Below are 27,653 nucleotides of genomic sequence, written 5' to 3'. Positions count from 1 at the left end.
ACATTTGCTCCTACATCCCGTATGTCGACACTTAGGTGTGTCATTGCATTGGCTGCACATCGTGGTTGGGTTGTTCACCAGTTGGACATAAAGACTGCATTCCTACATGGGGACCTCGAGGAGGAAGTTTATGTATTTCAGCCCATGGGATTTGCAGAACATGGTCATGAGGGGAAAGTTTGCAGGCTGAAAAAGGCCTTGTATGGTTTGAAACAAGCTCCACGAGCTTGGTATGCAAAAATAGATGCTTTTCTACTCACTCAGGGATTTGTGAACAGTCCATCAGAGGCCACTTTGTATGTGAAGAAAGAAGAGACAGATCTGCTGGTCATCAGTCTTTATGTGGATGATCTCTTGCTCATGGGATCAAATGATGACAAAATTGCAGCTTTTAAAGAGATACTGCAACAGACATTTGACATGTCTGACTTGGGCCTTGTACATTACTATTTGGGCATACAGTTTGTGCAGGATAACAGAGGCATTGGGTTGTTGCAATCACGCTATGTTGCTAAACTTCTAGAGAAGTTTAAATTTCAGGATTGCAAGCCTATTAGTACTCCTATGGAGCCTGGGATGAAACTGTCACTACAAGATGACAGTGTTTCTTTTGATGCCACTACATATGCTCAGGCTGTTGGGTGCCTCATTTACTTGTGTAATACAAGGCCAGACATTCAGTATGCAGTCTCTCAGTTGAGCAGATTCATGCACAGCCCACGGTTGTCACATTGGCAAGCTGTGAAGCGTGTATTCCGTTATTTGTAGGGTACCTTGTCTCTTGGGTTGCTTTATCCTGAGGGGAGTGACATGCAGTTACATGCTTACAGTGATTCAGATTGGGCTGGTGACTTTGATACCAGACATTCCACTAGTGGAAATTGTTTCTTCCTTGGCGCTTCATGCATTTCTTGGCTAAGCAAGAAACAGACCACAGTGGCCACTTCGTCTTGTGAGGCAGAGTACAGAGCAGCCTACACTACTACTGTTGAGTGTGTTTGGCTGCGTCGTCTTATGACTGATATGGATATTTCAGTGGAGGAGCCTACACCTATCTATACTGATAGTCAGAGTGCCATTGCTGTGGCCAGGAATCCTATGTTTCATGCTCGCACGAAACACATTGAGATTCACTATCATTTTGTTCGGGAGAGACTCCAGGCAGGAGATATCAGTCTGATCTACTGTCCTACAGATCAGAATGTGGCAGACATCTTCACCAAGGCATTCCCCCGTCCGAAATTTGAAGCATTCCGCAATGCTTTGAATTTGTTTCCTTTTGGTGGATGATGTACAGTGATCACATATCACTCCAGGGGGGTTTGTCGGGTTTTATGCTGTGTATGCACCCAGAGGAGTGCTAGTGATCATCAGTAGGTTACTGGGGCACTTTTTACTTCAGTTAGTGGAGGTTTTTTCCCCCAGTTTAGTTCAGTTTCACTTATATGCAGTTTATAAGTGTTTTGGTCCACCCGGCACATTTATGGCCGGACATGTGAACACTTATCCTTTAGGGTCACTATCATGTGGCTATTGTACTTGATTTTCATTCATTGAAGCATATTGGAAGTCGTGTTCTCTCATCTTGGTTTCCACGCTTGCTTGCTTGAACGTGTGTAAACCCTAACCCTAACCCTTGAGTGCCTTCAACAATGGTAAACTGACTCCGAAGCTCCTGCACATCTAGGGCCCAAGGCAACCTTGTTACTCAACCTTCTGAGGTTATTCAGCATTGCATAAGGTTTTATGAAGATTTGCTTGCCCCTCGAGAGGATGTCTCGCCGGCTGTCCTGGCTGCAAGGGAGTCATTGTTTGCTGAAGCACGATATCAAGTTGACCCTGATGTGGCGGTTCAGCTTGATGCTCCTGTTACTCAAGGAGAAGTGAAAGCTGTTCTCTCCAAACTTTCCATGGGAAAGAGCCCTGGTTGGGATGGTTTGACAAATGAGTTTTTTCGAAAATATGCTGATCAGCTTGCAGAGCCTTTGACGCTTATTTGTCAAAGGGGTTGAGATGAGGGATATATGCCTGCCGATTGGAAGTTGGGCATACTTCGTTTGTTGCCCAAAGTCTCTTCGTCTATTTCTTTGGCTCAATGGCGCCCGATCTCACTTATGGGTATTATGTATAAAATCTTTACAAAGATTTTTGCTAATTGCTTGCAGAAGGTGCTGCCTACTCTTATTCATCCATATCAATATGGATTTGTGCATGGCAGGAATATTTTGCATAATATTCTTAATGTTCTAATTGGAGTGGATTATGCCAAGGCAAAGAAGTAAGAGATTGTGATGGTGCAGTTGGATCTTGAAAAAGCTTTTGATCGTGTCAGCTGGTCTTTCCTTTCTCAGTTAATGACAGCCATGGGCTTTGGTCCCAAAATGGCTAATTTGGTGCATTTACTTGGCTCTGGCTCTATCACGCGGATTATGCTCAATGGACGACTTTCGGATGGTATTTCTCTCACCCATTCTCTCCGGCAGGGCTGTCCTCTTAGCCCTCTTTTCTTTGCCATTGCCACTCATCCTATGTTATCTCGCCTAGATGCTATGGCATCGCATGGTGAAGTGGTTGGTTTGCATCTCCCTCATGGCAAGCAATTGGTTGCTCAAGCCCTTGCGGATGACACTTTTATGTTTCTCAGGGCCGAAAAAGCCAATATAGATCGAGCAATGGAAGCTTGGAATAATTTTGCATTGGCTTCTGGGCTGAAAATAAATTCAACAAGATCAGCTCTCATTGTATGCACGGAATTTGATCTTGAGGCATTAGGGTGGCAAGGCCGTGTGGTGCATACAGGAGACATTGTTCGTCATCTTGGGTATCCGGTGGGTGTGGATGTGGACCCCCAAGCGCTTCTTGCTTGGATTTCTGCTTGGATCTCGGATAAATTTGTGTATTGGAAAGCTCAAGGGTGGCCTATGTACGTGAGGGTTAAGGTAGCTCAGGTTATTATGCTTAGTACGATTTCTTATTTTTTGCCTTTGCTACCTTGGACGCACAAATCTCTTCTCCGTTTGGTTGCTCCCATTCGGTTTATGCTGTGAAAGAGGCAAGGAAATATTATGGGTCAAACATGGATAGCTTGGAATCACATTACGATGCCCAAAAGAATGGGTGGGGCTGCTTTACGGGATGTCCGCTTGCATATGGTGGCGCGTAGGTGGGCGCTTTTTCAGGATATGTGTTTGCAAGAGCAGCCTTGGGTATTCATGGCTCGTGACTTGATTGAGTTGGAGGGATTGTCACATGGACGGACACGTGTGCAGGCTTCATGGTGGGACATTGTGAATGCGGCTCATCCTGTCTGTATTTGCTCATCTCACATTTTATCTCATATTCTCCTTTCTTGACATGAAGTTCTACTATTGGCTCGGTGGGATCTTGGTCATGAAAGACTACTTTTGAACTCTTTGCAGTTCAAAACATTTGTGGAGTCGCGTGTCTTTGTTTGGCCAGACAGAGATGCTTCATGCATACGACTCAACCGCATGGTCAGGTTAGGCTTGGTTAGAATCCGAGATGCTGTGATACCTGGTCGTGACAGGCCATATTCGTTTCGTCGTATTCGGCAGCACTTTAGGGTTCCTCGGACATTTCAGCCACTATGGGTTGACATCATGCATGCAGTTGAGCCTTTTACTCCATTGCCTCGGCCATCTGCAGATCAGCCTTGGCTTGATTGGGCACTATGTAAATCTGGTGACTTGATATCACTTTCAGCTAACCAGGTCTCGTATCAGAGAAAGATTGGGTTTCAGCCAAGGCCAATAAGGTGTGGGGATTGCACAAGTCTAAATCATGGTGGCAGAAAACTCTTATGCGTGGTTGGCAGTCTAAACTCCCTTACCAAGCTAAGGTTTTCATTTGGAGGATGTTGGTGGGAGGATTACCTACACGGGATCAGCTCAACTGTCGTAAAATTACACTGGTCTCTTGCTTCTTCTGCACGACATGCACTGAAACAGTTATGCATCTGTTCATGAGTTGTCCAGTGGCCTGTCAGATTTGGTCTTTTGTCTCTCACGTTTGGGAGGCAGTAGAGAGGTCTACTGTTTCGGCTCATCAGTGGATATTTGGGATTTGTCCTCAAGTCATGACTTCGGACAGTCACCTTGTGATATTCCATTTCCTTAGATGGACAGGACTTTGGCATATTTGGACTACACGGAATGGGTTCATCTTTGATTCCTCGTCTGGAATACATGGGCACATTCTACGTATCCACGGTTTGCGGCTTTGGCAGTTTTCTTCTCTTCTCTCAGCTCAGCTACTGGATGCAGATGTTATTGCATTATGGTCTACGGCAGCTCGGCTCGCTCATCTTTGATGCTTTTATCTGGGATGCTTATTTGGCTAGGAGGCTTTCTTATTAGTGTACAGGTTTGCATGGTCATGATCCTTTAGAGGATCTTTTGTTTGGGTTTTTTTTGGGGCCATAGGTTCTGTGTGAGCCATGTGGCTGATGTACATTTTTACATATAATATAAAACACCATTTCACGAAAAAAAAAAGAGAGAGAGAGATTGCACATCTTGAAGGGTACTCATTGTGAGAATAAAGGACCCCAAGTACATACTTTTAATAGGCACCTAGGCCTTATCTTTGACCCTTAGATAGAGGTGGTTCATACCTAATGTGTTCACACCAGAGACCTTTCACACCACTGAGGCTCAGATAATTCCAACAAAGGGCAAAGTTAAAGGTAGTATACGGGCAGTTTGGAGCAGTTTTCACAGCTCTATATGTGCCCAGGATATGTACCAATGGTTGGAACAAGTTTTAGGTGTAATATGAACACTTTTATGACAGTTTTGATGATTTTTTATGGTTTCCAAGTCAATATCCTTGAAAGAGGAACCATGCATTCCTTAATTTCCTCTCATTTCCCCCCATGTGCAGGCGAAATGAGAAATGAAGAAGGGTGCCGACTATGCCTATTGCAGGCGAGGGCTGCATAGTCTTGGTGCTTCATAGCTTCTGTGGTGCCTTGGTTGTTGTTTCCCTTGGTCTTGGTTCTCTAGCCCTTCCTCTTCGCTTGGGAACCTCTGTAGCGGAATGCTCAAGAATCAGGCCGGCTAAGGATTTCATGACCCCAGAAAGTAATCTAAATGGTCTTTTCTTGTGTTCAAATTGTGCCCGACTATTGGTCCATGTCTTGGGCACCTCCGGGGACCTATTGGGTTGCCAAAATGGCCCAAATTAGGCCATACTCTGCCCTGCATTTTACCTAGAAGGTGGCTGCAAGTAGGAAGCATGTCGACGTCCATGTGGCACTCACATGGGTGATACATGTGACACTCCATAATACAGAGGTATAAGGCATCTTCCACCACAGTTGTACTATACATTATGTACTTCTTTGGATCACTGCAAATGTTTATACAACTCCTTTCTTTATCTCTCTCAACGTTTCCTTCTCTTCCCACTCACTCCATCATTTGGCGTACTACTCCTCGTGTTTATTTAATGGCAAAGCTTCAAGTTGTGTCTGCGGTCATACCTTCACACGAAACCACCGAGATTATGTTTTACCACCATCAAAGTCAGAGTTCACTTACTGTATTTTCCATATTGTGAGGCTAATATGGAATGAACCTCATAAAATTGTGTGCAGGAAATAGCATACAGCCAATGTCCGAATTCAATGGCAGTGATAGGCCCCTTGCCAATGTTAACCAAAGAAAGGATGTTGAACCCAACTTTGAGCACAAGCGGTTAGCACTTTTGCTTGCTTTGTGGGAAGCTTCAAGCACTCTTTCTTTGAGAAGTTCTGATGATGCCCTGTTGAAAAGTTCTAGTATTTTACCATCAGAAGTACCTAGAGCGCCTCACCTTGAAAATTGTAAGGAGCATTCCATTATTAATAACAGATTGGATGTTTGGGATGAAAACAAAACCTGGCCACTTTGGACACTCTGGAAAGGGCAGGGATTGGGGCTCCGGATGGACATACGTGGTGATGCTTTCATGGAAGGGGACATGATTCTCAACAAAAACCACACAACGCGAACCTTTTATCCTCCTTGGGTAAGGTCTTTTGCTTGAAATGGAGTCTTGTACAAGCCCTCTTTTGGGACTCCAATCTTGTTAATCAAGCTAGCAGTTGCAGTGAAAGGTACTTTTTATATATAAGCTTGTGCTGATGGTTTCTCTGAGCCAGGTGGAAGGAGCTGATGAAGATAACCTGCCATTCACTAGGAGAGTGCAGGCAGACATTTGGCAGCATCAACACCCAAAAAACTGCCAAGATTCAAGTTTGCGCTTCCTTTTGGCAGACTGGGAAACTGATCTGGGGTTCGGGATGGGGGCTCAGATTGCTTCCATGGCTGGCATGCTTGCAATTGCATTGAATGAGCAGAGAATTCTTGTAAGCAACTACTTCAACCGTGCAGATCATAAAGAGTGTTTAGGTACTTCGCCTTGCATTCAAACCATGTTCATAGAAACATTATTTGCATATATATGTGTGTGTGTGTGTGTGTGAATGCGGTTCAGAAAACTTAGAACATGAATGCTGTGTAGGCAGTGACCATGCACACTGGTCTTGTTACTTCCTTAGTGAAACGTCAAAGGAGTGCAGAAATCATGCTCTTCTGCTAGCCTCTCAGTCCAGTGCATGGGAGCAGGGTTTAATTACTGGTAAAAACAATTATACATCAAGGCAAATTTGGGCTGGAAAAACGCCAAGGTAATCCAATCTTTCTGTCAACTTCTGACTTTGTATCTTTGTCATCAGTTTGCAGCTTGTAACGGAGATATCTTGACTCATTTTTTGAACTCCTATTATCCTCAAGTAAATGGGTGATCAACACCCTGGTTCTCCCTGCTTCTTGTGAAATTGACGTATTAATTGGAATTTACTCCTTAATATTGCTACGATTGCTTGGTGAGGTTGATTGCATGGCCAAGCATTGGGTTATTGTCTGTAGGCAGTGGGGGAAACCTTGGGAACGCATGCAGCCAACAACTCAAATAAATGGGAAATTGCTCATCTATCATAAGGCATCAGATCGGCGTTGGTGGAGGGCACAGGTAGTTTCACACTTTAGTCAAAATTAATTTCTCCTTTTTGTAATCAAAATGTTTGCCATGCTTTAGGTAAATGGTTTTTTCCTTGATATATAAAAGAAGACACCTCATCGTGCATGCGCCTGCTTGTGTGCCTTTGCGTGTATGAAAAATAAAGAGATGTATGAATACTGGAAAATTTAGGTTTGTTTCCAAATTAAAGCATGCAGAGTTGACTTCATGAGAAGCATCATACCATCAGTTTCAGCATGCATAGCGGGGTGATCTACATGCTATGACACCCTTAGTCTTATCATTAGTTTTATGATTATCTGGGGTAACAACTACTTATAGAAGCAAGGATAGAGGATGTTGTATAGGCTTAGAGATAAGGGAATCACTCTACCTCTACTCCAAATATTGTCGACGTTGTCACACCTTTATGATTATCTGGGGTAACAACTACTTATAGAAGCAAGGATAGAGGATGTTGTATAGGTGTAGAGCTCTACCTCTACTCCAAATATTGTTGAGCGTTGTCACGCCGTTGCGTTGGCTACGGGTTCTTGTCTCTCCTCTCATCTCACACACTCTCTCACACAAGCTCACTAGCATGCAATGAAAGATGATTAGTAAGACTCAATTGCCCAATAATGGGAGATTATGAGAAAAGTTGCCTTATATACAAGGCCTTATTTGTTCACACACACTTAAAGTGTGACCGGATGGGTGCCCATGGTTCATAAGTGGCCTATTGCTTATACAATGCTTAATCTCATAATACATCCATGAAGTACTTTGTTAGAGAGTTCATCCTAGCTTACTGCTCAAGGATCACCATAAGTATTCCCTCGGACCATTACGGACGTTGGTATGGACACCATTGCTTCATGGCTTGATTGTACATTCTTTTGGTGTGTGCGTCTTTGGTTGTTGATGTTGTGGTTGTTGTTAACCCATAAATGGATTAACATGTTCCTGGATTCATCTAGGTATATAATTAAGACGTATTAGCGGACATGTAGATTTTACATTGTGAAGTTTTTGTCTGAGTTGCGGAGCCAATTGATATTGTGCTTATTCTTTCTATCTTTAGCGGTGTATTTGCCCTATCAACTACTTATTTGTTGTACTAATTCTTTCTATTTACTACTTCTCTTAGTGCTAGGCTTCATTATGGCTGGGTCTGTCCTACATCTCCGGAGGTTTGACAGAAACTCAGTACGAAGGGCTTTGTGTGAATATATGCTCTTATGTGTGTGTGTGTGTGTGTGGAGTGCGTGTGTGAGAGCATATCTTGATACAGAGTTCTACACCCACTATTGGGCACTGATGACGTTAGTGGGGATGTCATAGTATCTAGTCCATACTATGCATAATGGAGTTGATAGTTAAATAGTCTTGTGGGTTGACTACCATGAGTATACAACATGCACGTTCCTAAAAGGTGAATTTGGGCATGTTCCTGGATGTCATAGTATCTAGTCCATACTATGCATAATGGAGTTGATAGTTAAATAGTCTTGTGGGTTGACTACCATGAGTATACAACATGCACGTTCCTAAAAGGTGAATTTGGGCATGTTCCTGGATTCATCTAGGTATATAATTAAGCCGTATTAGCGGACATGCAGATTTCACATTGTGAAGTTTTCGTCCGAGTTGCGGCCAGTTGATATTGTGCTTATTCTTTCTATCTTTACCGGTGCATTTACCCTATCAACTACTTATTTGCTATACTAATTCTTTCTATTTGCTGCTTCTCTTAGTGCTAGGCTTCATTATGGCTTAGTTTGCCCTGCATCTTCAGAGGTTTGACAGAAACTCAGTACGAAGGGCTTTGTGTGAATATATGCTCTTATGTGTGTGTGTGTGTGGATACAAAGTTCTACATCCACTATTGGGCACTGATGACGTTAGTGGGGATGTCGTAGTATCTAGTCCATACTATGCATAATGGAGTTGATTGTTATATAGTCTTGTGGGTTGACTACCATGAGTATATAACATGCACGTTCCTAAAAGGTGAATTTGGGCATGTTCTTGGATTCATCTAGGTATATAACATTCCCTCTTCCCCCCCCCCCCCCCCACACACACACGGTCGGATGTTGATCCGGTTATCGATCACATCCTTGTGACTGAGAGGGAAGAATAGAGAAGCTATGTTGTTGTTCCTTACAACTTTGACTGAAGTGTCAATGTTCTTTGTTCCTTCAGAATGGGAAAGGTTGGTTAGTAAATAAAGCAGTGAGTGATAAGAGGGGTATCTAAACGGAGTGGGGGATCTTTGCGAGTGATTACATTTGTTTCTTATATATTTTTTGCTCACTTTCTTCTTTTTGGCAATCACAAGCAAGGTTACAATGTTTATTTTGAGGTTAGTTGGAATCTAAGGCTTGTTAGCAATGGAGGAGAAGAGGTGGGGGTCTGAAAAAACGTAGATACAATCATTAGAACGAGATTGTGAATCTCAGTTCCTCGTTTGATACATAGAAGCAACACTAGCAAGCCCAAAACTAAAACACCAAGCCCAACCCACTTTGGAACAACAAAATCCACGAGGAGGGTAACAAGAACCAAGGGAAAGTGTCTTTCCAAACCTTAGCCCAATTATCTGACACCAGTGGTGTCAAGTCCAAAGGGGCTCAGTTTGCCCAGATCAAAAAGTCAGCCAGGGCGTAATTAGTGGGAAGTTCTCTCCACCACCAGAGGTTGCATAGTATTGCAAAGAGACTATATGTTTCTTTGCCACTTTGTGGACGTTCCAAGAACTAGCATCCTAGGAAGACCCATGGCACTCCTGCAGCTAGCACAACTTCGGTGGTGGCCACCCCAGCATTCAGACTACCCCACTTCCATTGTTGGCATGATCATCTACAAGGAGTTGGAAACCTAGCTGGAGGGGGTGTTATCGAAGTTTGAACCCAGAGAGCTTTTTAAGTGTTATGGGTTTGCGTGTCATTGTCTTGTTCGATAGTGGAAGCACAGAGGATGTCATTACAGAGCATGCTGCTCACCATGCCCATTTCCCCTTAACTTCCATTGATTGTCAGGTAGCTAGGTTTGGAGAAGGCATGAGTACCCAGCCAAGTTCGAGGTGGTCCGGAGTGCAAAGGTCATCATACAACAAGTTGAGTTCGTGTGGGACTTCATGGTTGCCCGTCTTGTAGGTGCAGACGTGATTTTAGACATGAAATGGTTCCATAGGTTCCAACCAAGATGAGACTTGACCACTAATGAGTTCTGTATCATGTGCAATGTCTCCCATCCTTTCGTTTTGAAAGGAGATACAAATGTTTCTAACTTTCCTCTCATTTTCCACATTTAGGCGAAGCGAGAGATTAGGAAGGGTGCCGTGTGGGTTCCAGGCTATAGCAGAGGAGGCTAGCGCTTCGGAAAGGTACAAGGCACTCTATGCCAAGTTCCACAAGCTACTCATGATTGAGAGCTCACCACCTCAGTTACCATCATCGTGTTTGGAGGATCATCACATTGAGCACCTCCCTGGCTTGAAGCCTTCGAGAAAGTTCCCTTATCGCCTTAGCAAGTCTAAGGGGGGAAGAACTGGATCGTGAGTTAGATGAGTTGCGATAGACAAGGTTTATCCGACCAAGTGTTTCACCATTTGCAACTCCGACCCTTTTCATCTTAAAGAAGGATGGGTCGTCAACTATTAGTCATTGAACAAGTAGACTGTCAATAGCTGCTTTCCTATGTCGTGCATTGAGTATATTCTTGAGCGTTTGAATGAGGCCAAAATATTTTTAAAGATAGATCTTAAGAGTGGGTACCATTAGGTATGGATTGCCTCTAAGGAGATTCAAAAGGTGGTTTTTCATACAGAAAAGACTCACTACGAGTTTGTGGTCATGCCTTTTGGTTTGACCGACACTCTAGCCACGTTAACGTTCAACCATATGATGATGCACATTTTTCGAGATCTGATTGATCATTGTGTCTTCATTTTTTTGAATGTTGAATGAGTTATGCATCTCGCTTGGAGCAGAATGAGCTCTATATAAATGAAAAGAAGTTGACTTCTTTTTGTTGGAGGTGCATTACTTGGGATACATCACTAGCGCTAAGGGCATTTGCTTGGACCTCGCAAAGGTTTTAAAGTGCTCAATTGGGAGGTGTTGGTCACAACATTTGATGTGCGATCCTTCTTTGGGATATGTGTAGCTTACCAATCCCACATAAACAAGTTTGTTGACACATCAACAACCCTTATGGACTTGTGAAAGGTGTCAAGACCCAAAGGTAGAAGGTGCAAATCTGTCCTGAAGGCCTTCCAAGAACTCAAGAGGGCCCTCGTTGAGGCGCCTTGTTTGAAGTTAGCTCCTGGGATGATATATTTGGGGTAGCCACCAATGCAAGTAACCATGCTGTTGGCGCGATTTTGTAACAAGGACATCCTTACATGAGTTGCAAGTTGAATGATACTGAGCGGAATTACTCAATGTATGGCATAGAACTCTTAGCTATGAGTCAAGTCCTCAAACATCGAAAACAAATTTTAATGGGTGAAAATTCACCGTTCGTACGTATCATTAGGCATTTAAATGGTTGCAAACCATGTCAAGTGCATAGTGCAGTGATCGCCAAGCCCACTGGAGCGAGATCTTCCACGTATTCGGTGCATGATTGAGTACATCCCATATAAGTTGTATCAATAGCGGATGCACTTAATTTGAAGGGGACTACTTCCGTTTTTGCATGCATGGAAGCTTTACTGCTTAATCCACAACCCTAAGCCTAATTAAGAACAAGATGCTGAATGAAAATGATTAAGACCGAGGAGAGGAGAGAGAGAGAGAGAGAGAGAGAGAGAGAGAGAGAGAGAGAGAGGGAAAGAGAGAGAGAGTTGGTGTCGGAGTTTTATTTGTGTTATAGTACAAAAAGGTGACATGAATGTCTGGTCTATTCCGTAGGGGTGACCTCTGGCCTTCTACACGCTTCTACTGAATTATAATTTCTTCAAAAAGGTGATTCATGAATACAAATGATGGCGTATGCTTATATATGACTAGGTAGAGCTGGTTGGCCAAGTGAAGCAGCTGTCGGCTTGTTACCTCTGACCACGACGTGAAGATAATCAGCATTAAATGTTGATTGGGTTCACACGTGTTGTCCATGCTACCGACAATGCCCCCCTGATGTTGCCGATTGGCTCAAAGACCATGTCCTAGCTTTACTAATGCCTTAATTGCCGTCCATAGCTGTCACGGTACGAAAATACGATACCGTACGGGAATTTTTGGTACGATATGAAATTTTCGGATACCGCACGATAAAATACAGTTTTTATTTTTTACACTTACAACCTATGGAGCTTCAAGCTTGAATGTGAGGGAAGGTTGGGAGGGCAGGAGTCTACAGTGCTTGAGGAACCAGAACATGGATATGTGTCTCTCCCAGTTGGATCTCCCGATTGTCTCCAAAAAAGAACCTGGATGGGTAATGCAATACCAAAGGTCTCCCAGTGTAGCGTTTATGACTAAGGGACCGTCCTTGCACAAATACGAGCAGTGCATCTAGGGTGATAGGTTTAGGGACTCCTCTCTAGATCAAAATGGCCATGTCCAAATCTTCTCCCTCGTACATAACTTTAGAATCTTAACTGTCTAGCCTACCTATACCAGGGATCTCCAAGTGATGTAGCAAGATTCTCTCATCCTACCAATCAAGTGTACACTACCAGTCTACCTCGTCAGATTTTTTAGGTCTCTCAACAACCCCATATGAAATACTGAGTGGACATGAAAGTTGCGAAGTATTGCGAGCATTTGGGATCTTCGTTAAGCAGGGTTTCTATATATTTTTTTAAAGCATTTGGGATTTCTTTTTTTTTTTTTTGGGGGGGGGGACTCATACGGTACGAACCCATTCGTACCGGTACGAGAAACAACAACTGTTGCTGTCCTAAACAAGGAATATACTGTTCATGTTGAGGTTTATGCCATGGCACGGGCATTCATGTGACATCCCCTCTTGCTAAACTTGATGACAAGGTGGACACTCTGTGCCCCCCTTTCCGCCAGTTCGCCCCAGTTCGCCATTTTGCCTCTGCTTACCCCTTTCCGCCAGTTCGCCTGTGCCCCCCAGTTCGCCTGTGCCTGCCAGTTCGCTATTTTGCCTCCCTTTTCCCCACCCACCCTTGCTCAGGCCCCCAAGGCAGCAACATAACTCTCTCTCTCTCTCTCTCTCTCTCTCTCTCCTCCCTGCCTGTGGGAAGGACTGCAGAGTGACCTGGAGGGATGGATCATGGCCCCGAGTCTCCAAGAGAAACTCGAGGCCCTCGAGATGGCAATGAAGGCACTAATCAAGGAGAACAAGAAGACATCCGATTCCAACCTCAATGAGGTGGAAAACAAACTACATCGGCACATCATAGCTCTCGAAGCACGGGTCACGAACCTCGAACAAGAGAACACGGCACTCAAGGAGGAGGTGAGTGCATTGAAAGTGGAAATGGTAGCCATCAAGAATGCTGAGAAGGAAGAAGGGGAGATCAATGACAACACTCTCACGGCCATCAAAGAAGAGATCTCCAAGGAGATCACAAAGGACATGGAGGGAAAGCTCGAAGCCAAGCAGTCAGGATGGGTTGAGGTGGTGAAGAAGAACATCCGTAAAGAAGTGAGGGAGGAGACTCAAAGGGAAGAACACCAAATCATTCACACCACCATTGAGGAGGAGAAGATGAGGCATGCCCGCCGCCTCAACATTCGAGTCACAGGTATAGCCGAGACACCCTACTCCACTCCCGAGAAAGATGGACAGCTTCTATGCATGAAGCTCGGCTACAAGGAAGAGCACCCTCTCCCCTTCACCAAAGCATGGAGAGTCGGGAAAGACTTAACACGCAAGCGAGCCCTCATCCTACAGTTTGCAGGAGAGACGGAGAGGGTCACCTTCATGAGGAAGAGGGTCATACTACGAGGTTTAGAGGGAGCTCCTATTTTCTTGGATGATGATCTCACGAGGATGCAGCTTGAGCATAGGAGAACTTGCATGCCACGAGTCTTACACGCGAGGAGAGAAGGCAAGAAGGCCTTCTATCGAGATGGTCGGGTCATCATTGATGGCCGGCCCATGGATTAGCGGTTTGGGGCCTATGGGACACAGACCAGGCAATTGACAGAGATACACATGGCAGTATGGAACTGTATGGTTCACTATGGGTGCAGCCGGCACTATAAAATGCAGTAGCAATGGCTCTGATCTCCCCGAGCTCAGTAGCTACCGATCCATCCGGTCTACCAAGCTGGCGGACTCCTGCTCGCGCATGACGGGGTCCAGTGATCTCAAAAAACTCTCCAGTCACTCTATCACCAAGCTGCGTCCACTGAGAGGCCTGACGACGATAGTAAAACTCATGTCTCTGCTCCTCTACCTCTCTAACCTCCTGGCATGCCTGGCTCAGCTGGGACGCCACCCACTCACATGCAGGCTGCTGCTCCTGAAGGCGCTGTAGCGAAGCAAGGCTGCGTCTCAGCCGTTGCTCCTGCTCGCGAATCTCTCCCAGTTGTGTCAAAGCTGCAGCGTGTAGAAAAGAGCTAAGATCAATGTAAGTGTTGAGTACTACAAGGTTGCTTTTGCATTAAAGCAATGCTCCTTGGGCAGTCTATGAACATGTGATTGATTGCATATCATTTGCATAGGAGTTGTAAGGTATCAACAATTGCAAGTATTGAAGTACTCCAATTCGGGCAGTCTGTCACCTTGTGCGACCCAAGATAGTAGAAGCACTGCAACGATTGTCTAACGGTTACCTTAGTAGTTTCTAATCCTCTGTTTCTTTTTGAGTTAAGAAAACATGATTTTCCAATGGTGTCCCTTGGATTTGAAGTGTTTGAGAACTCTTGCCCATTGATTGGGTCACATGGAAGCCAGTTGATGGTGCAAAGGTTGATGCACCTATTATTAGGGGTTGAGATGATCTTTGTGCACCTGCTGCACATAGATGGAGATACTATGTGAGGTGGTGTGATTGAGAGTCTCCCCCCCCCCCCCCCAAAAAAAAAAAAAAAAACAAGATCCTTCCATTAGTTACCAAAAATGCAGCTGAATTGACTAAGTACATGACCGATCTCAATCATGGGAGACAAGAAAAACAATAGGGGATAGAGTGGGGCTCTTCCTCCGCTCGCGAAGAAGGCTATCTCATACAATGGTGGGGAGGGGGGAACAGGCAAACGTGTGGCGTGTAATGTGAAGTGACCTTGCTGTCTTTGACCATGAGGAGAAAACCGCTGCTCCAAATCCTCAAAAAAGCCTCTTGGCACTTCTGCATGTGATTAGAGCTGCCTCGAAGCTTCTCCCACTGGCCATGGAGGGTGTGTATGATGTCTGCCCATGTGGTCTTGATGGACTCAATGGGTGGCTTGGTAAGTGTCCTCTATGGCCTCGGTGCAACGAGCACGCCAAATGTGCCATGCTGCTATACTATTGATGATCTCCCACCTCTGATAGGGCTTGTGGGCCTCCTCCCAACTTAGGCTGCTGATAACAGGGTTGTCATGATACTGTGATGAGAGAGAAGAAGGGCGAGGACTTGTTCTATCTCGATTCTCCTCATATGCTAGGGCTGGTGCTGTCTCACAAGACCAGGCTACTGCCTCTTGGTGGTGGTGCAGGTTGGTGCTTGGTCCATGGTGAAAATGCGAAGGATCCACAACCAAACCTGTGTGCCTTGGGACAATCCCAAAGGCAATGTAATGTTGTTGTGTCTCCAGATGGGTGTCCACATCTAGAACAGAGAGCCGCCCAACCTCCAATTGCTAGCCAGGTGTCCACTGCCAAGGTCCTCTGTGCTATTTGCCATAGGAAAGTGAATCTTCCGTGGCGGGAAGTTGTCCCACAGCCACTTCCAAAAATTGTGGAGGAAGTGTGTGGGGATGCCCTTGTCTGCTAGTGTGGCATTGCCGCTGGTGTACTATCATGCTCTGGCATCTCAATCCTGTGGCTTAGACAGACTGTGTACTCAAAGAAAGGGATGTTGGGGGCATCCTTGAGGGTGAAGGGATTGTGCCACTACCTCTCACAAGGATCTCACTGTACACGCATCACTGGTCGGTCCTCCCATAACCAAAATCTCCAAGATCTCTCTATGGCCACTTTGGCTGGAGGTGGGTCTACGTGTCATCTGTGGTTATGAAACTCAATCACTCTAAAGTGCTGCTGCTGAGGTCCTCTGTTGAGGGGGGGGGGGATCGACTCAATCTGCCCTATGGCCCTATAGAGAAAGTCATGAGGGTGCCTCCATCTGGGATATCATGTTTGGTAAAAACCCCTTTCCACTCAGGGGGAGGCAGATCTTGGACCAGTACGAGCCACTCAGGAGGGATGGAGGAGCTGATGTCTGCCTAGGCTTCTCCCTTGAGCCTCTGGTGGGAGCCATCTGAAGGTGAGCCACTCTCCAAAAGATCGGAAGAGGCTAGCCGCGAATCGGTCCTCGAAGGCTGGACTAGGGCTGTGGGTCCTTACCTCTGTTAAGAATTGGAGGTTAAGATCCATCACGGTCTTGGGAACTAGGGACCGCCAAGAACTGGAGTGCAGGCAGAGCATTCCATAATCATACTCATCCATTTGGTACTTTCAATACGTACCGTACCGGTACCATGCTTTCCGTACCTGTACTTAAAAAAAGTTTAAAGTGACTAGTCACTAATAACTGACTAGTGAATACATGGTATGTAGATGTTGAGGAGCTTGATTGTCACAGTCAGAAGCATGCCGAGGAGAGCGATGGAAGTACGTGATGAACAGGAGGAGATATACACACAGCTTCACAAAGAGCTCAAGGGCATTGATAGACAAGTCACTCGAGCTCTCATGACCACTTCCCTTACTTGTCAGCTTAGCAGAGTCGTCCTTTCACTCTAAAGGCTCCAGGGTGTATACTTTGTTCGAATCAATGCATCTTAGTGTATTTGGGCAGAGCCTATTTATTGGACATCTAATGTATTTTTTCCTTATTTCATGAGTTGTGAGCTGGTCGGTCTGTTCTAGAGCAGTCGGCCAGGTGCACATCCTCACTATGTAAGGAGGCCTCCCATTTCTCACTTTCTTATCCATTCCTTTGCACAAGCTCAACATCTCTTGCTGGCCAATTGCCATTGTAGAGCCTTCATGCTAATATAAAAGGTGATCTTGTCCACAAGCTCTCTCTACTCTCTCTTGTTCAATTTATGCTTCCGCTTGTGCATTCTCCAACATGGTATCATTTGCTTAGGTTCAGGCTGTTCGCTCGTCGTCTTCTATTCTGCTGTGCATTTTGCTTCCATAGCTTCTCCGGTTGCAGATCAGCATATACAGTGGCTGCATTTTCTGGTCCAGCGAGCCCTCTTGCTGCTGTCGGCCAGCCCTACAGGCTGCGTTTTGCTCTTCAGAGGCAGGTTGAGGAGTTATTGCCTGCGTTTTCTGTTTTCAGCATCAGTTGTGGTGAGCTTCTTACATGTGGTGTTGCCAAACAAGTGGCTGTACATTTTCTTCTTCCTCCACGAGTCCCTACCCTTTCGGTAGGAGGTTCGCGGTGGTTTCTAGGATTGTTTTGCTGCTGTCTAGCCTTTGTTCCTCTCAGATTATTTGAGAGGGGGCTGATTGATTCTGGAGCCTCGCTTCCTTGGAAAGCACTTGAGAGGAGTCTTGGAGAGATGAGATTTGTTTTCTTTGTTGCTGTGGATATGGCTCCCCCCCTGTACGAACAAGGATGACAAGTTGAAAGGACCCAACTATGCCCATTGGAAGCTTCAAATGCGGATTTGGTTCATCCACAAGGGCTTGTAGGATATTGTTCAGGGCATTGAGAGGAAGCCTGAGCGGCCTCAGAACTCTAGGAGGTGGACTCAGGATCAAGAGGATGAATTTGTTGCAGAATTACGAGACTAGGAGAATTGGGACTCGAAGTTGCATTCAGTGCTTGTGCGAATCATCACAGAGAAGGTCTCACTGGCCGTGCAAACTCGCACCAGTGCTTATATGGTATCGTCTAAATTGGAGGATCTCTTTGCTCAGGATTCGTCGATGAGGGCAGTTACCTTGCAAGGGAAACTCTACGGTTTGTTAACAGCAGGCAGTTCCATGCAGTCGTTTCTCATGAAGGCCAAGGTTATCCATGACCAGTTAGTTTACTGGCAATGGGTACTGCTTTGTCCTTTGCTCAGTTGGCTGCACTTATCCTCACCAAGCTTCCCCCGGACCATGATGTGATTTCTCGATCTTTGAGGTGCCAGGTCATATCCACTGAGTTGGATTTTGATGATCTTAGCTCCCTACTCTTGGAGGAAGAGTCCGTCCTCGTTTCTAAGGGTAAGTTGAAGGTGTCTCTCAACAGTTCTGACCAGGCACTTTCCACAGTTCAAAAGAAGGTCGGAGTCGTTGCTTCTCTTGTGGGAAGAGAGGACATCTGTCCAAGGATTGTTTGTCCAAGAACAACGACAAGACCAAGGGCAAGTCTTCATCTCAGAGAAAGGGCAAAGACACGACACACGACAGTGATACAGATTCTTCTAGTACCACTTCTAGGGCTCCCAAGGCGCTTACGGCTCAGGAGGACCCAGATGGTATACTTCTCTAGTATACATGCAATTCCCCCTATGTGTTTCTTGCCAAAGGAGGCTTGTGGGCGAGAGAGGGGGCTGATTACAGCTCCACTTATTGGTGCATGGAGACCGTGATTCGGAGTTCCAAGCATTAGACATCTGGCAGGACATGGTTATCTTTTGTGTAGCAGAGATTATGAACTGGATCTGTTCCGAGTTCATTGTTCGAGGCTTTCGGGACATGATGTGTTTTCCGTCCACTGTTGGGGATTATGGGCGCAGTGTGTCTAGCAGCTCATCATCTAATCTTGGAGTGCACTGCACATTTGTGTGGGAATTCGTAACCAAGCAAAGTTTCTTGCTGTTCGTGGTGGCATTTTGTTTCGAGGAAACATGTTGGCGGGTGTAAACCGGCCTTGACGGGCGGTGAAACAAACACTCGCACATAAAACACTTCAACACCATTGAGGACCTAGAAAAGGAAAACAAACAGGGGGAGCTAGAGTGCTCCTGCAAACAGTACACAGGACACCGATTGGCCCCAAATCGCAGTGGCGCCCCTTGCGGTATTTCTTTAATTGATTATAAGAGCTTTGATTACAATATAAGGCTGGGAACTCTGCCGTCACAGTAGAACCCCTGAAGCCTGCAAAGAACCTACATCTGGCTTCTTGTCCACTCGGCATCCACAAACAAGTCCAGCCAATGTTCACATCGAAAGACTCTCTCACATTGAGTCTGCATACAGAAGCTTTCTCCCATGATGAAGGCTGCCCCACAACCATCCATAGCCTCTCACACTATGAACAGCATCACACCCTGACACATCCAGTGCTCCTGCATCACAACATAGACTCCCAAACTGTCTCTCCAAAGAGTATCACAGCACAGCATACCATACAGTCGACACACCTGTACAAACCCTCTCTACCTTCCAAGGGTACTATCCATCTCTGTCATGGATTCCCTGTCCCCTGCCCAATCAGTAGCAAGGCTGTACCACAGTTGCATAGAAACGCGTTTCGTACAGGTTCGAAACGTACGAAACGTTTCGAAACGTTTCGTCCTGTATGAAACGCGTTTCATACATCATGCATATTTTAAAAACCTTAAAAACGTTTCCTTTCATACATCATGCATATTTTGCATTCCCTTTGGAGGAATGAGGAGCAATACCTCAATGAGGAGCTAGAGTCAAGATGGGTTGAGTACATTACCAAGTTGGTGGGAGTGGGAGGTGATATACAGCTTACGAGAAAGCTCGAGGATGAGCTTCTCATTTACCGCAACGGTAGCCATATGTTTGGGCGAGCTACTGCATTGCTCAGGGAGACACAGTTGGAGCCAGTGTCTTGGTGGGAGAAATACGGTATTGGGACACCCAACTTGGTAAGGTTTCTTGATTCTTGAATCTTGTATCTTTGTCTCCTGAGTCCTACTCTTTCAAAATCTACATTCAAATGCTACTCTCTTTTTGACTCTAACTTAACATTCTTTTTTGTACAATGTAGAGACGGATTGCATTGAGAGTTCTCTCCCAGGATTGCAGTTCAGGGCCTTGTGAGAGAAACTGGAGTACATGGACTCTTTTTCACACGAAAAAGAGAAATAGACTCTCCTCAGCACAATTGGAGAGGCTTGTCTTTTGTCATTGCAATCTCCGATTGCTAGAACAAAAGGGTCATCCCATTGAGCCTCGCCAAGTGAATCCAGATAAGATTGATATCATGAAGTGCAAGGAGATTCCCGACATTCCTCAGGAGGAGAGAGACATCTATTCTATGCTCTGTGAGGAGATCATGGCTCCGGCTCGCACTACACGATCTTCTCGAGAGGCTAGTACTAGTGGTGCACCTGCACCTCTAGAGGATGAGGCATTTGAGGACTCGGCTACCGGCAGTGACCTTGAGAGTGAGGCTGCAGAGGCAGAAGATGCAGATGAGGATGAGGATGAGCATGAGGATGCAGATAGTAGCTAGCAGCTGTCAGTATCATTTTATTTATTTTGATCTTGGATTTTGAGTCATGACTCATCACCCACGTGGTGATCCTTTTGCTTTCTGTTTAGTCATCAGTGATCACCCACGTGATTTGTGATATCATCATATCTTACATGTATTTTGTTTTTATTGAAATGAATTCAATGTGGTCTCTTATAAGTTATGTCAATAGTTTTTTCTTTTGTATATTTCAAGTAAAAAAATATACATGTTTTTTCTATTTTGTATGAAACCTTTTTGTACCTGTTTCTTACCTTTTATGAAACGTTTCAAAACGTATGAAACCCGTTTCATACCTGCCGTTTCTGAAACGCCTGGCAACTATGGGCTGTACCAAACATGTGTCCATTCTTGTATCTTCTGCCTGCATGTGACCTATCTCCTGGAGAAACCCAAATACATACTTCCTCGAGAAACCTACGACCTGTTTCCACATGAAACCCTTAGGCCTGTTTCCCTTTGAAACTTCTGTCCTGTTTCCATACATCTAGTTACCTGTTCCCTCATGATACATCTGGCAACATAGAGATGCCCATAACTGTAGGTCCCACTGTTCCTTTCTAGCAGGAAGAAAACAATCTGCTCCATGAGCACGCAACCATGCGAGCTTGCATCTCTCCCATGCCAAGAAACATAACCAAAAGATCTGTACTTGTAGCCAGAATCCCAAGCACATAGCTGAATTTGCAGCCAAACAAAAACAGCCCATAAACAGTTTCAAAACAGTCCCGAACGCAAAGCAAAGAGAAACTGAAAGTTCCATCAGTTGAACGCCATCGACATGATGTCTATGTTCATGAAAAACCAGCCCCTGTCCACCTTTATGTCAAGAGAAGCCAGCCCCTTTCCACTCAGGAGAAGAGCACACATTGTCTGTCCCGCACCGCCTGCATCTGCTCGTTTGCCAAGGGAAAGAGAGAGAACATGACGTGCTGACACCCATACCTGCAGTGGCTATTCAGTCCACCTGCAGCCAGTCCAGCAGCCACCTAACACTTTCCCTTCTGCAACCATCAAGAGCCTGTAGAGCCTACGGTCCTTGAGAAAGAGAACCAGCCCACGTGTGCTCATCTATCCAGCATCCGTCTCTGTGCACAGGAGAAAACCATGCGCTGCTCTGACCAGCGCTGCCTGCAGCCACCTGTTTGTCAAGAGAGAGAGAGAGAGAAAAGAGGCCTGTATTCTGTCCTGTAGCGCAGCACAGCAGCCAGCCTTCACTCTCCAAAAAGCATGCATAAGGAGGTATTAAGCTGCGCATGTACACTCTGCAGTCCATCCACGTGCATCCTCCACGCAGCCGACTTGTACCTGCAGTTCAGCCCACGTGCATCCTCCACGCAGCCGACTTGTACCTGCAGTTCAGCATGCCTCTGTCTCCTGCCCTGCCCTACACAGACACCTGGGAGAGAGAAAGAGCTCAACATGTACTCCTGTGTACACTGCCGAACAGCCCTCCTCAGCGAAAAAGCACACACACATCTAGAGATAGGCGCCCCTTTCTGCCTGCCAGCCCCTCTTTTTCCCAAAAAGCACACGTGGCCCCAAAATAGCATATGGGCCACGTTTTCTTTCATAAAAGGCATTAAAAATGATTTTAAAGGTTTTTAAAACCTTTTAAGTTAAAATCTCTTTGCCCCCCTTCACACTTGGGGTTGTCCACACATGGGCTCCCTTTTTGACTCCAACCTGATGCCATTCACACTGTCCACCATGTCCCCGTGCACACCTGCATACTGTCCAGAGGAAAACACAGGGTCGTAACATACCCCCCTCTTGAAAAATGGCAAGCGTCCTCGATTGCACTCAATGGCACAGTAAAACATCTTATGAGCAAAGACACCCCATATGACAAAAACAATGGCCTTCCAATGCATCTGGGTGATAAAAACAATCATCCTGCACAATAAGCCACACTGTCACGCCAAAGTGACAAACACCTCTTGCTTGCTCCTTTAGAACCTACAGCAAAAGTCTAGAATCAAATGGAAACACGTTAACTGTGTTAGCCAAAAATAAAACCATGCATCATTCTACATATGGCACACATATGCATGACACACATATGCATTCGCAAACAATATGCTCCTCAAAATGCTCTACCTACTCCAAAGTAACAGTCTAAGGGCTGCTCGCAAGCCTTACGTCCATGGGCATCCCGCAGGACCCACGACTGATGGTACAACATGAGCATATGCAAGCACTCAATGCATCCAAACACTACATCCACTAAGCACTTTCCCACATATGTTTCATGGCCATCCCGCAGGAGTCACACCCAGTGGTGAATCCATGAACATAATAAAGCACTTGATGTATCATACCAACATACATGCAGCACACGACACAATGCAGAGTATTTCCCAATGTATTCTCAATGATACCAGGATCCAATGGCACCAGAATACAAAAATACCTCTACCTCAAAAAGTGTATGCATACATGCACAAACAGAATTCGATCCATATTTCCATGAACCAAACCAACTCTAGGACTGCTCGCCAGACTTATGCCCTCCATAGAGATTATCCATAGTTGCAGTTAGAGTTCAAGGTGCGCGCGATTGTGAACCATACTCAACCATCATCACATGTGTCTAGAACACAATATCATAGAAGTCCCATAAGCAGATGTACTGTCAGCCTCAGTACCTTCGGGTGAATACAAAGATGTCACCAAGCGACTCCTAGATGACAACTGAGCCTGTCTGTAACAAGGGAGCGGAGGTGCTATCCCCCTCTTGAGCATCAGGCAATGCTCCAGACCTATGCTCTGCTGAACCTGAATGAGCCGTAACAAGAGTCGACTCTAACTCATAGGCATCAAGATAAAGCTGCAACTCCTGAGGTGAATCTGCTAAGTCACCCTCCTCCATCCACTTCGCATCCATCAGTGAACCTCCTCCATCCACTTTGTATCCATCAGTGAACAGCTCTTGAACTTCACAGGATAGCGACGGGAACCTTACCCTGTACCTTTCTTTCCTTATGTGCCAGTATATGCTCAGGAATAAGAACCTCGTCAAGTTCCTCCACTTCCATCTGAGCCTCATCTGATACATCCTCAGGCACCCAAAACCTGCTTGCACTCCACCCAAGTGATAAGCACAAGTCCTCGATGAAGCATAGTAGATCACCACTACTAAACATAGAAAGAAACTGTCTTCCGAACCCATGAAGCCTCTATGAAGATACCACCGGTGACAAACTGTCGAAAGCCATAGCCTTCAACGCATCTCCTGCACCATAACACTTTAACTGCTTCTTGTTCCTGGCCGACTACTTCTTGTCCTTGGTGTCTTTTCTCCTGAGCTTCATCTTCAGCTCTTACTCTTCACCTCATATAGGCAAAGACACAAAATCCTGTACTGTGTCCTGCACTTCCTTTTCACTTTCCTCATGTTGAAGCTTTTGATGTGACAACCACGGGCTCGCCTCCTTGAGAAAGGCGACGATGTATCCCGGCAACGGAACCTTGTAACCGGCCTTGACAGGCGGTGAAACAAACACTCGCACATAAAACACTTCAACACCATTGAGGACCTAGAAAAGGAAAACAAACAGGGGGAGCTAGAGTGCTCCTGCAAACAGTACACGGACACCGATTGGCCCCAAATCGCAGTGGCGCCCGTTGCGGTATTTCTTTAATTGATTATAAGAGCTTTCATTACAATATAAGGCTGGGAACTCAGCCATCACAGTAGAATTCCTGAAGCCTGCAAAGAACGTTGTCGTGCCATGGCACGTCTATGGTGTGAAACCATGCATGTGAGGCCATTAAATACAAATTCAGATGCATGGGATTAAGTGCCATGACTTGAGTCATTATATGATGCCCATGTACGTATGTTCATATTGTAAATGAGGTTCAATAAGACGAGCTGAAGCTGAGCCAGGTCTCGAAGCCTCAGTACATGAGTGTGGTGTGAATCGTGGAGTTTTTATGCTTATGGTGAACCTTGGGGGCTAGCAGAAGTCCCTGTGCCTTTGTACATAGGTTTGGATGCTTGTGGGTTTGACTGCTTTTACTGGTCTTTGAGATGGTGAAATGCTCATAAGCCGTGCCTATCATGATTGAGTTGATATTAACACTTATTCGAGGCAGAAAACTTTTATGGTATATAATGGTCGTGGTCATGATTACATGCTTTTGCCAAAGATGGCGAGGTCGTGAATAAAGGATGCCAAATTGGGTTTAAAGCAAAGTTGGCGCTGGTTGCAGCGAATGAGAGAAGCTGTCTGGCATGGAGTGTGGAGTCTGCTATGAAGCTCTGGCACTTATGGGCGCCGCGTGTTAACCCGAAGTAAAAGGAGCAGCTAGCCCTCTTAGTGTGACCATCATTGAGCTTTAAAAATAATAATACAAGTGGCCAACTTGGGAATGGCCACATGGAAGCCTTTTTTGCTACCAGCGCAGAGCTCTAGAAGTTGGCGAGGGAGCTGGCGAAGAAGAAAAAGTGGCCGCCTTGTGCTAGGCATCGCGGGGGGGATTCAGCAGAGATCCTGCGGTTTGTGAGAAGGGGGGGGTCGTCTACAAGGCAGAGTGCAGAGGCGAGGAAGGGCCGGGCTGGTGAGAAGCGAGGTTGACAACCAGAGGCGCAAGGCTGGTAAAAAGAGGTTGCGACCTGGTTCTTGGAGGGCTGTGGGGTGAAGCAAGTAGGCGTGAAAGACAAGCGGGCGACCTGGTTTTTGAAGAGCCGCGGGGGGGGGGGGGGGGGTGCGGGAAGGGAAGCGGCCGCTGGGCACGTGAAAGTCGCCGGGGGGGGGGGAGGGGGCTGGTAATACTGCGGGGGGGGAGGACCAGAGAGGCGGTGGTGCTGTGGAGGCTGCTTTGTCTGTCTATTTGGAATATCCTTCGTGGTGCTAATGACTATTTGCTGGATGAGATGGAACGCTCACTGCATGACGCACGCAGTATTGTAAAAAGGACACTGGAGTCAAACACGATTGTAGCAGGCGGTGGTCTTCTACAAGTGCAGAGAGTGTACAAAGAGCTCAAGCATCCTCGAAATATTAATTGTGATTGAAGCATTAAGATCCAGGAGTCGTGGCCTTCCCAATCGTGCTATGGTGCTCATGACCAGCCTCGAGCTACCAGTATCTAGTATGTTGGTGTTTCTTTGGGGTATGCTCCAATAGGCTGTGCATTTGTTGTTGAGCTGATTTCTACCTCTTGATCCGGAGCTCGGTTGTTCTCTGCTAGTATGTGTGTTATGATTATGATGGTAATTGTGTGTGTGATTTTGGGAGTGCATGTGTGATGATGAACTTGTAACCAAGGAAGAGAAAGGAAGAATGATACTAATTTCAAACCTTCGAGAATTGAAGTGAATTGGCACTTTTATATGTCAACAAAAATGGTGATGTCTTATGCTTCTTGAGGAGCTATCTATTCTGTTTCCTTCCTGGGATTTTGGAAGCTACTCTCACAGCCAGAAGTCCCGCGCTTTCCCAGCGATACCGCCCACGTCACAACAGCTTTTTGGTGAACCCGACGTGAAACTGCTGGGGTGAGAGTGTGGTGAAATACACAGGGAAGCTATGGCTGAGAATCCTGAGGGTCAGGGGGTTCATTTTGACCCCGGAGTTATGCAAATGTTTCAGATGTTTACTATGTATATGCAACAGCAGCAAGCTGCTGAGAGGGGACAAATTTCCACGACCAAAGCACTGCAGTCAATTGTGAAAAAGGTGGATCAATTTGATGGTAAGGACATCACAAAGTACCTGCGCAATTACACAAAGGAAATGGAGCTAAACAGGGTGACTGAGGAGGATATGGTTCGAAGCTTTGAGCTGGTATGTGTTCCTGAAATAAGAGAGCGCATAAGAGGATTACAGACAGCACATGGTGGCAGAAATTGGGAGGAGTTCAAGCTTGCTTTAAAGGATGAATATTTCATGGAGGATTCCGAGCGGGTGACCAAACAAACTTTCTTGGAATGGGTCACAAAACCCAAAATGGGAATTTCTGCCACAGAGTTGCTAAGAGAGTTTGAGAAGCGCTATGCCCAGTTGTCAAGGATTGAGCGCACAACCTTGGACAGGGAAAAAACAGAGCTCTTCTTACAAGCAGCTGGGAAAGATCTCCAAGAAAAACTGGAAATTCTCCTTGAGGATAAGGATACAGAGCAGGGACTAAAGAGTGATTGGAATGATGTCGAGGATGCGGTCACCATGCTAGCAAAGCGGCAGCGAAGGAGGGATAAAATGGTGATGAGCTCGGCAACTCCTATAACTGCTGTTACCCCTGAGAATCTACCAAAACCAGCTGCTGCAATTCCAAAGGTAGAAGGGCCGATGGAAGAGCTTATTAAGGGCATGCGAGACCTAAAATTGAAGATGTCCAGGATTGAAGAAAAAGGGCTACCATTAGGGCAGGCTTCTATGCAAAGGCCTCAAAGCAAAGAAGGGTTTACATTCAGATGTATATGGTGTGATGACCCAGAACATGCAAAGAAAGACTGTGCTAGCTATAAGGAAGCCCTCAGAAATCAACTTGTGTTTTTCAAAGATGGGAAAATCCACCTTACAGAGACTGGTCTTCCATTAAGCACAAACTTTGGGAAAGGAGGGATGAAAAAGCTGGTGGAGGATATGGCTGCTAGCCATGCCATCTCTATGGTTGAGGCAGCAACCTATGGGTTAAAGGCTGGTCAATCAAAGCAGGAATCTGAGAATGATGAATATTATGAGAATGAAGATTTTTGGCCATCAACAATGGAACTAATTGCGTCAAAGAAGGTGTCTAAGCAGGCTTTGCATGAGGCAGGTGACTGTATACGTCTTGAGACTGGCTGGGAAGAGCCTGTGGATTCTTTATCTGTTCATGCCTACATTGCAAAATGCCAGAATAATGAGGCACAGGTGGAGGAAAAGCGTAAGAGGAAAAATGAGGAAGGAGGGCCATCAAAAAGGGTCACTCGTGGTAGTGAAAAGAAGGATCCTGGACCATCACATATGCCTCCACTGCATAGCAGACCTCCACAGGAAGTATCAATGGAAGAAGTGCCAGCAAAAATGAAGCATGAGAAGGAGAAGGGTAAAGGGAAAAGTCCACTCTACAAGCTTCAATCTGATATTGAAGCCGCAACAGA

At 45.7% G+C, this 27,653-nt stretch overlaps 1 protein-coding gene across 4 annotated transcripts in view; it reads left to right on the top strand.

Moving 5' to 3' along the window:
• Positions 1 to 27,653, top strand: part of LOC147608710 (alpha-(1,6)-fucosyltransferase) — a 59,888-nt gene that overhangs the window by 17,346 nt on the left and 14,889 nt on the right. For 3 of the 4 annotated variants that reach the window (XM_086788283.1, XM_086788285.1, XM_086788286.1), the window contains exons 2-5: positions 5,618 to 6,030; positions 6,164 to 6,413; positions 6,526 to 6,691; positions 6,933 to 7,035. In XM_086788283.1, coding sequence (XP_086644409.1) covers positions 5,618 to 6,030; positions 6,164 to 6,413; positions 6,526 to 6,691; positions 6,933 to 7,035 — 932 coding nt within the window. The remainder of the gene's footprint in view (positions 1 to 5,617; positions 6,031 to 6,163; positions 6,414 to 6,525; positions 6,692 to 6,932; positions 7,036 to 27,653) is intronic. The other variant, XM_086788284.1, reaches the window with a different exon arrangement.

The sequence above is a fragment of the Cibotium barometz genome, chromosome 52, assembly GCF_041138505.1.
Source record: "Cibotium barometz isolate CiBa-2024 chromosome 52, ASM4113850v1, whole genome shotgun sequence".
In the NCBI taxonomy this organism is placed as follows: Eukaryota; Viridiplantae; Streptophyta; class Polypodiopsida; order Cyatheales; family Cibotiaceae; genus Cibotium; species Cibotium barometz.
This window is presented reverse-complemented; position numbering and strand designations above follow the sequence as displayed.